Raw genomic sequence first — 10,590 nt, forward strand, 5'->3', positions numbered from 1 at the left:
ATTGTTGCTGTGTTACATGATACCAACAGGATTAGGTAATTTCATGTCTTGTAGGTCTTTAAATTAGTGTGTGTATATGGTGTAAGGGAGATAATTCAACAAAGTATGTTGGAATATGTATGTTTTGTAGTCTTCTTAGTGCAATTGAATTTCTATTGTAGTAAAAAAATAAAAAATGGATAACTGATAATAATTTAAGATTTTTTTCACTTTGCTATAGAAATATTCTGTAAACTTATTAACTTATTTGCTATTTTTGCCAATTCTGTAAAGTGAACATATTGACAGCTATCAATTTTTGTAGTTTTAAAAAATGATTAGCATTATTTAGTGTTAAATGTCAATTTAACACCACATTTTTTTCAAGCTTTTCTGTCTGTGGGGAAAATAATGAAAGTGAGTACATGAACACAAAAAAAAAATGAATACATTTACAGTATTGACATACTGTGGAAGTACTATTATTCTCGAGGCACTAATTTTCGTGGTTTTCATGGGTAAGCAAAGCCAAAAAATTAGGTTCCCTATGAAAAGGAGGTTCCTTTTGAATGTGTACACTTAAAAAAAAAAAATAATTCAGGAATCCATAAATTTGGGTTTCTTCCATAATCCACAAAAATTAGTATCCACAAATAAAATTACTTTCTCAGTATAATAATATAGCAAAGCATGACCTATATTTTGTTTTTTTTAGATTTTTATCCACATTACGAGGTCATGTGAACAGAGTTTACCAGGTAGCATGGTCTGCTGACAGTCGATTGTTATGCAGTGGGAGCTCTGATTCTACACTAAAACTCTGGGATATTGTAAAACGAACAATATTGCATGATTTGCCAGGCCATGCTGATGAGGTATGAAATGTAAATTTATTGGAATTTGTTTAGAAATACATTTTAAACCTCCCACAGAACCAATAAAAAATAAGAATCTCCCAATTGAAGATATAAAATTTGTGGGGCTTATGGTTAAAATTACTATATTTTCTGAGAAAAATATGAAATGATCGAATATTTACATAAAAACATTTGCTTTTGTATAAAAAATTCTCCCACATGAGACAGTGTCAATGGGGGAGAATCTCTCATATTTACTGTTCCAAACAGGTATACTAAAGATGTTCTTATTGTTTCTATATTAGCCAAAACATTTTGTATTAACCATAAATTTCAACCATATTTCTATACTCATATTTTATCAGACAAAGTAGGTATATTCTTTATTTTACTTACAAATGGTATATACATATATGTTAATAGACAGTATCTTAATTTAATAACTCTTTAACATTATTAGAAAACTTATCTATCCCGGTATTCTCTTTTTTCAGATAATGTTGTAATGCAGTGCTTCTAGAAGAGTCATATTCTTCTGTTTTTTTTTTTCACCCCCCAAAAAAAATTTTTTTTTGGTCGTATAATGGTATCACCCTGTTGTCAGTGTTGTAAGTGTCCATTAACTTTCATTTATTTGTGATAACTTGAGTAAAACTTATCTGATTTTTCTGAAATTGTAACATATTTTTCCTAGTTCACACTTTCTTAAACTTTCTCAGCCTCATATCTTGACGTACACTTAGAGATAGATTGTAAAGGGAAAACTATTGACCAAACTATATGACAAACACAATGACTTTTCATTCCATATTGTCAACTTTCCTTTCATCTGTGGCATCATCCCTTCAGCACCTACGTATGGAGTTTTCATATCACAACTCATGCATTATACCAGAGCTTGCCGTAACTACACGGACTTTTCGTATCATGCTAGACATCTTACAATTACTCTTCTGGAACAGGGTTATGTTGCTACAAGATTGAAGTCATCACTACAAAAGTTATATCATCATTGTCATGAACTCGTGGATCATTACGGTGTATCTCTACAATGAAAACTGATTTGTTCAATGTGTCATAGTTTTCTTTCCCTCTTTAGTCTACCAGGACTTGACTTTTGAGCAACTTGGCATGTGTTTCTACAATAGCAGTGGACTTTTACCCTACCAGTGCACCTGGTCCATGCTCCCAGTTTTTAGAAGAGTCCGAGTTACTCATTTACTCTTGTTACTTTGTATGTATTGTTTTACTTACTTTATGTTCTTTGTTGTGTTTGTCTGTTTCCCATGTCTGGTTTTTGTCCCTGGATTACATTCCTTTTATTTCTGCTAGAATCTTGGTCCCTTGATTACTCTTTCTTAGGCATGATGATTATTAGTGTAACTTTATACCCATATATGTTTTAGGTATATGCAGTAGATTGGAGTCCAGATGGACAAAGGGTTGCAAGTGGTGGTAAAGATAAAGTTCTTAAAATGTAAGTTATCTTCTTCAGGGTTTGACACTAACTTAATTTGTTTGGTGGTCAAAGGGATTACTTCATAGGTAAAACAGGTAGTCCATAGGGGGTTATGATGGTTCTGGTCTTAGATCTTATGAAAAATAAGGCAAAATTTAGATAGCCTATAGGACTACCATGTAAATTTTTCAGGTAGTCCTCTCCAAAATTAGGGTGGCACAGGACTACCAGACTACTGTTAGTGTCAATCCCTGTTCTTGTCTGTGTTGTATTGCCTAACATATTTTTTACTGTGCTTTGATACAGTTTTTTTTTCAGTCAAGAGCATATTTAGGAGTCTTTGATCATGTTAAGGTGAAAGTACATTTACTGGTGAAATTGGCCCCCTTAATTTTTTATGTATAGTATAATCTACCATACAGCAGGGTTTGTACTTGGAGTAGAAAAGTGACATGCAGATAATTTAAGTACCAGTCCATATAAAATTCAGGCCCTGCCAATTGCACTTGTTGAAGACAAACCCATCAAAGAAACAATGCTATTTTGGGTCAACATATGCTATATTTTTACATACAATAGTCCTTAGATCTGTATTTTTAAAAAAAAAACGTGTATTCGTCTCCTACTTTAGTCAATCAAATTAAAAACAATAACTCTTGCAATCACCATCTATTTTAGGAATGTTTCTATAGTTTTTTAACTTGTTACACAAATTAACATTACATGTTTATCATTTTAGTTAAGTTGAAGTTGGATATCCTCTTTCATGAGATTCCTCACAATATTTCTAGGTCAGAATGATTATTAAAATCTTGTTTTGTCATATTTTCAATTTACAGCATGAGGTTCCCAACAGATTGTCATCATTTCATTACTATATTAAGAAATTTCAACTCAGCGGCCAAACCGGATACTTAATATATCTTGCCCTTTCCAACAAAAACTTCATCAAAGTCCTTTTCACTGACTTTGATAAAGTTTTTATCAATCTGAGTTTTCAAAAAACTTGAACAACCTATGACCAATCAGATGCCTTCTTTCAATGCTGATATTGATGTAACATGAAAGAAATGTGAACAGGATGCAATGATTCAGAAAATAAACTTAATAAACTATGTTAACAGGAAATTTGTCAGACTTCTGTCAAAAAACTTTGACCAAGTACTTTAACTTGGATTAGATTATATAAATATACCTTTAAAGGCTATTGAAGGACTGGAACTGCCAACCATACAAAAGGGTAGATTCACAAACACTATAGACTATAATTTTGTAAAATATTTTGTAAAAAAAATAACTACTTTCTGAAAAGTTTGTTCTAATATTTTAAAGTTAAACTTAACCTGGCCTGCAACCATTATTTTCTTTTTTATTTTAACAAAATTTTCCCTACTTTTAATTGTATTTCACCAGTTTAAATCTCTTTTTATACCACTGACAAAAAATGTATGATCCTATAATTATATCATGTTGTCTTTGTCATAGTCAGTGTATTGATCTTTATGAAATTATACCAGAAGATGCCATACTAAATATATAAAAGGAAGGCTTGGATTAAAATGTGACGTGAATCACTTAGGAATTCAGGCCACTGACAAACATTTTCATGATGTCCAGACAATAATTTGCCTACAGAAGAATGGATTGATTGTTGGTGTTTAACACCCAAGCAGCAATATTTCAGCTATATCTGGGCAGTAAACATGAAATGGATGATAAAAGGAACATGAAATGAAAAATTGGATAGGACACCAGGATAATAGGAATGACAAGTTTGAACCTTTATAAATAACATCACAATGATGTATCTAGGATGATCCTACTGTGGGTGTTGTGTCCGTGTGTATTGCAGGGGAATGACTGTGTCTTGTTTTTCTTATCTTATTTGCTGATAAGAATCATTTAGGCAACTTAGAGCATCCTGTTTAAAGTGCCAAAATCGTGAATATATGTAACAGACTTCAATTTTTCATTCTAGAAAATTTAACAAAAATATGATAAATTTTTCATAAGTTTCTCTATAATACAAAAAGGCTCTATGCAGTTGTTGTTATTGAAGTATATCTTTTAAGTATATACATGAAAGTAGCTTAATTTTTATTATTCTGACAATGTCACTTTTTCTCCCTCGATGTGTCATTTCTTTTGAAGTCCTTTTCTCCAATGAATTATTTCTTTTTTATAACAGACTTGAAGTAAACAAATCTGAGTGATCAAAGATGGTTAAGATATATAGTTTCTTCTATTAACTCTTAGAAGTTTCTTATTTCCACTTTTGCCCTTTTGATGGGTTAGGTATTAATCCTTTTAAAGATCTGGCAGGGGAGAAATATTTGGTAACAAAGTTGGGAACTAAGTTTTTATTTTTGTTGCCTTTTACCAGGCTAAATGTTCAAAATTAGATAAGATGATTTGACTCATCTCATTGTCCACTTGACATTTTATTCTTCAATTATCATCTTCATAGAAACAACTGAATTCTTAATTTGTCCTGTACTTTTTAATAAGACAGTGATTGAAATTTCCTGTAGTTTTTATGGCTGGTCCTTATTTTATTATGAACATGTCTTAATGTTTTGGTCTTTGGTCAGTAGACGAAGTGACAGTGTCTGTCTTATAATGTAAGTTTACTGCTATGCACTATATAACGACCCTTACTTTGATGTTTTGTTGTAAAAATTGACCTTTTTTTTTTGTTTGAATACAAAGCTATTATATGACCTCCTTTGATTTAAGGAGGTTGACCTAGGGTAAGGGACATCACTCTTCAAATCAGTCATATATTTGTATCATATTCAATATCACCAATGGAAGTTGGCCATGTTCCATATTTGCATCTTTTTCTTGTTCTTTGGAGCATAAAAGAGCTGTTGAGTTTGAGTTCATCTGCATTTTGAAGGATGCATGGACAATGACTTCATGTACTTATGTCTTCTTGTTGAGCCCAGCTCTAATTTTAAGGCTGGGGATAGTGTAGTCAGATGTCTGACAATATTTATGGTCTTGAACAGTGTTGTTTTATTGTTTATATGAGCTCCATATTGAAAGCTGAACAGCATATTCATTATGCATTGTTTGCATCTACCCCAAAGAACTTAAGATAAAGGATACTACAGACACTGGGAAGTCAGCCTCATATTTTGACCTACACCTAGAAATTGGTGGTAAAGGAAAACTGTTGACCAAACTTAAAGACAAACATGATGACTTTTCATTCAAAATTGTCAACTTTCCTTTCATCTGTGGCAACATCCCTTCAGCATCTGCGTATGGAGTGTTCATATCACAAATCAAACGTTATGCCAGAGCTAGCCGAGACTACACAGACTTTTTGTATCGCACTAGAATTCTAACAAATTGGCTTCTGGTGCAGGGTTATGTTGCTACAAGATTTAAGCCATCACTACAAAAATTTTATGGTCACATCATGAACTCGTGGATTGCTACAGTGTATCCATCTGCGCCATGAAAACTGATTTGTTCAACATGTCATAGTTTTCCTTTCCTCTTTCATCTACCCCAGACTTGACTTTTAATGAGCAACTCAGTGGGTGTTTCTAGAAAAGCAGAGGACACTTACCGTACCGGTGTATCCGGTCCATGCTCCCAATTTTTAGTGGAGTCCAAGTTGCTCATTTGCTTTTGTTACTTTATATGATTTTAGTTTTTTTATGTTCTTTGTACCTGGATTACATTCTTTTGATTATTGCTATAACCTTGGTTCCCATGATTACTCTTTTGCAAATCCTCAGTGACTTGCAGGATTTTTCAGTCATATTCTGTTATTGTGTTGTCAACAACAACAAAAAAGTACTGGCTGCAGTTTGGAGTTGGGTATTTTAGAAATGGCAGCAAATTGTGTGTCAAAAAAATTGTGTTCAATATGAACAGTATGTCCACATTGATACCCAAATGTACAGGGCTCAACAGGCTGCAGTGGTATTAGACCGGTTAGGGGCAATGTCTTGTTAATGTTGACTTGTTCTCATAACAATTTTCACTGCACTTTCTTTTTACTCATTTTCACTTAATGTCATAAATATGATGGAAAAACTATGATGATCAAAATAATGTTCCCTTTTCCAATCTCTGACCTATTTGGTCAATGGCGAGGCCAGGCGTGTTATTAAAACTCTTTGAAGCCTCAGATTTTATGTTAAAATGAAACAAATGTTTTACAGTCTAAAAATATGTATTAGTTTTTAATGAGATAATTTGAAAAAGAAAGGTGTGACTTTTTTACGATGTATGTATTGCTTTTTGATGACATAGCTACAGAGTTGCAACATGAAGACATAATTAATGATCCGAAATTGTCGTATTAGTTTTTAATGGGATATTAACCCATGTTGACAGTGTTAAGCCAGGAGTGAAATCGATAAAGATCTTTTTATAGGTTATTAGTCTTTCATCATCTGAAATGAGTTGTAAATCATCGTAAGATAGCACATATTTACTTGTGTTTTATATTATAGAGCACCTTATTATTGCTGTTACTGCATTCTGATTCTCTGCAATTAAGCAGCAATATACAGGGATTGGGAAGCCCATGCACCATGTGCAATTAGCACATCCAAACTTATTCAGGCACATTCAAGTCTGTCATATACATGCACCTATGTGCCCGTTGTGTATTCTGTTGTTCACTTTTCCGCCAGGCCAGGGAAATTTATCAAAATGGCACATTATCCACTTAAATGTCCCATTCAGGTAGTCAAATAAACAGGCATAGCCTCTGTCTTCTCAATTCCTGAACGTTGGAAGTTATTGGGTCAATTAACCGTTAGATATAGTAGGGGTGTACTGGCAATTAATTCTTTTCAGGTCTATATACATGTATATTAATTTTCCATACTCTGTCGAATTATTTTACTTTTCTAGTCGCAGAAGGCCAGTCGAGGCTACTTGGTTATTTCTATTGTACAGAATAATAATCTTACATGCAGAAAGAAGAATTTTTTTTATATTGTTTGTTGGAAACTGAAAAAAATGGGGACATTGTACATGTTGTTATTTCCTCAGGGTGGGGCTAAAAATAACTTTAAATCAAGAACAGCAGCTCTCCCAAGAATGTTGATACATACAGAGGAGGTTGAAAAGTAATCATGAAAAAAATTAATCAGTCCAGTCATAATTCATTTATAATATTAGAATTGTATCAGACAAAATTCTAGACAGAATTTAGGTTGTATTTTTCCGTTGTCGTTGAAATCAGTTAACTTAAATTAATTTACATGAACTTTAAGAAAATGTATTTGATATTTTTGAAATTTTAATTCATCATCCTTACAGACATGACTGGGGCCCAATAAATAGTTTTTCAAGATTTTTTCCCCATTCCTTCAGAAGAAACGGGCTGATAGGGGGAAAATGGATGTTATCATTAAAATTGATGACAAAAATTTAATGTTGATAGGATTTTAATGATTTAGAAGTCAATGTGTTCCTTTTGAAATTATGGAGTTAAAGGGATACAAAATTGTGCAACACCCCAAAAAATCAGACTTTTTTTTATTTTTAGTCCACTTTTTCACCTGTAATTGAATTTCAAATTATGTGCTATGTCGTGTCCAAACCCGTCGTTATATCTGTTATGAACTGTAAGTCTCTATACTTAAGTGTGTTGAAAACTAATATTGTGTCCCTATTTGCTCAAAGTGAAGAGAGCAGGCTACTGTCATATCACATATGCTCCGTGAAGCTCCGTATTCAGCCTTGTACCTATAAGTTTGTCTTTTTTTTCAAACTGAGTGTTCCAGCTGCTAAAAAAAAACAGGACTAGAACAATTATACAAATATCACAGCCTCTTTTGGGTATTGGTTGTCCCATAATATTGTCACATTAGCACTTAATTTACCATTTTTTTTAAATGTACTTAAACACTTTGTACAGCTGCTGTCTTTTTATTTATATCTTATTTTTTATTCTTGCAGGTGGAGAAAGTGAAGAGATAAACAATAGAGGAATAAAAAGTGCAGATCTAAAATAAATTTTAAGATTCTGTCATTTGTCTCTGAAAGCAAGGCTTCTAGAAGCCACAATATTATTTCTATGCCCAGCTATACAAAGTGGCGAAGTTTTTGAAGGCTTCTCAGTCGAACAAGATCTATCATACCTGCAAATTTCGAGTAAATCTTACAACCTTTTTAAGAGTTATTCCCCTTTTATGCTCCCCTCTTTATGCCATTTTTAACATTTTTTTATAGCAGTTAGCTTCAAGAGGTTAATTCACCATCATAAAATGGACATGACCTTTCATCAGTTACAGTTTTAGAAAGATCTATTTTGTTATATGGATTTGTCATATGACCCCCCAGAAAAAATCTGTTGTGTTATATGGAGTTATCATATGACCCCCCGAAGAAATCAATGGTGTTATACGGAGTTATCATATGACCCCCCGAAAAAATCTATCGTGTTATATGGAGTTATAATATGACCCCCGTAAAAATCTAAATTGTGTTATATGGAGTTATCATATGACCCCCTGAAAAAATCTATTGTGTTATATGGAGTTATATAGGGACTTAGGTAATAGTATTCAGCATGATGTAACCGTGGAGATATTTTCGTATAAATCTGTTGATAATTGTAAGAGTTACTGTCCATTTAAAGTTTCTTTTTTTTTCTTTTTATAATTTTTCTACTTTTAAAGATAGACTCTTCTGAAACGTCAAACAGCAATGTTTGGAAACTTTGTAGGACTGTTAACATCGATGGTCTTCTGAAACGTCAAATATCAATGTTTGGAAACTTTGTAGGACTGTTAACATCGATGGTCTTAAAATGATACAATAGCTGGAATAATTTAAGTATAAGACCTTCTTTAACTGGTTTACTTTTTCTTCAAAATGATATAAAATAATTTAATTTCAGAAGTAACACGATTTCTGATTGGATAAAAAAATTTGTTCATCATCTCATAGACCAAATTTTGTTATGTGAATATGACGTCATCAACTTCAACCATTTTAATGACTTACTCCTTGAATTTTGATATTAAAATTAAAAAAATGATTGTTATTATTATTTTTTGGTTTTGTTTTGTGTGTTTTTTTTTATGTATTTGAAATAACCTCAATGCCCGTGATGCACTGCTACGCAAGTTATTTAGTGTGCACCACGTGATTGTGGTTATTTCTTCAAAGACCGAAAAAATATAACAGTCATTCCTTAAGTGATTTCCACTCTTAGTCTCTTTAGAGTCTCTAGTCAATGGACAAAACATAGATAGTGAACTCTTATCATGGTCTTCAACATATTTTTAACACACAAAACACAAGTCACTGCCTTACAAGCAAAAAAAACAATTACATATATACATATAATTTCATTATATATATATATAATTGTATAAATATACAATTGTATAAAGTAATGTACGTCTCGTTGAGATATAAATACGTCATGATCTTTAAAAATGTGCATCGATACAAAATGAAAGTCTTAAAAAAAAACAGTGAAAACATTTTTTTTACTTTGAGTTCTAGTTTTCATGCATTTGACAGTCCAGGAATTCCTTTTCCACAACTGCACATGTTTTACCGCAGTTAATTTTAGATTATCGTAACTGTCGAACATAGCATTCGTTTCTATTTTTTCTGCAATGAATTGCCGTGTATTCATTTTCAACGTACGAGCTATATCAAAGAGTTAAACATGTATAAATCCTTGACTATATGAACGTTTTCTGTATTGAAGGAAGTTCACCATAGGGAATAAACCAAACCGGAAAAGAAAGGTCCCAAAAGATAATGGACAAATTATGGCCAATAATAAAATATTTATTTTTTTTTTTAATTATTATAACTGTCATACTTACCGAAAAATGTATTCTTATTTAAAATGCATTTTTTAATAAACTCTTAAAAATATTTTAAAGTTAATGCCGGCAAAATAACACAATTTATAAGATCCACTATTTTCTCCGAAGACCGCAAAATGGCACAGCCTATAGGATCCACTATTTTTCCCGGAACCGGCAAAATGACACAGTCTGTAGGATCCACTATTTCCCTCGGAACCGAAAAAATGACACAGCCTACAGGATCCACTATTTTCCTCGGAACCGGCAAAATGATGCAGCCTATAGGAACTACAATGTTCCCCGGAACCGGCAAAATAACACAGCCTAAAGTTTCCCTGGAGACGGCAAAATGACACAACCTATAGAATCCACTATTGTCCAGGGAGTCGGCAAATGACACAGCTTATTGGATCCACTTTATTCCTGGAGACGACAAAATAACACAGCCTATAGGATCCACTATTTTCCCGGGAGACGGCAAAATAAC

At 32.6% G+C, this 10,590-nt stretch overlaps 1 protein-coding gene across 2 annotated transcripts in view; it reads left to right on the forward strand.

Moving 5' to 3' along the window:
* Positions 1-8,302, forward strand: part of LOC148606667 (notchless protein homolog 1-like) — a 46,360-nt gene extending 38,058 nt beyond the window's left edge. For both annotated transcript variants that reach the window (XM_088544156.1, XM_088544157.1), the window contains 3 exons: positions 695-854; positions 2,243-2,313; positions 8,230-8,302. In XM_088544156.1, coding sequence (XP_088400282.1) covers positions 695-854; positions 2,243-2,313; positions 8,230-8,242 — 244 coding nt within the window. In that variant the 3' untranslated portion in view covers positions 8,243-8,302. The remainder of the gene's footprint in view (positions 1-694; positions 855-2,242; positions 2,314-8,229) is intronic.
* Positions 8,303-10,590: the final 2,288 nt, after the last annotated feature.

This window comes from Perna viridis, chromosome 9, assembly GCF_037379345.1.
Source record: "Perna viridis isolate PV_CMFRI_1.1 ecotype Kerala chromosome 9, ASM3737934v1, whole genome shotgun sequence".
Classification (NCBI taxonomy): Eukaryota; Metazoa; Mollusca; class Bivalvia; order Mytilida; family Mytilidae; genus Perna; species Perna viridis.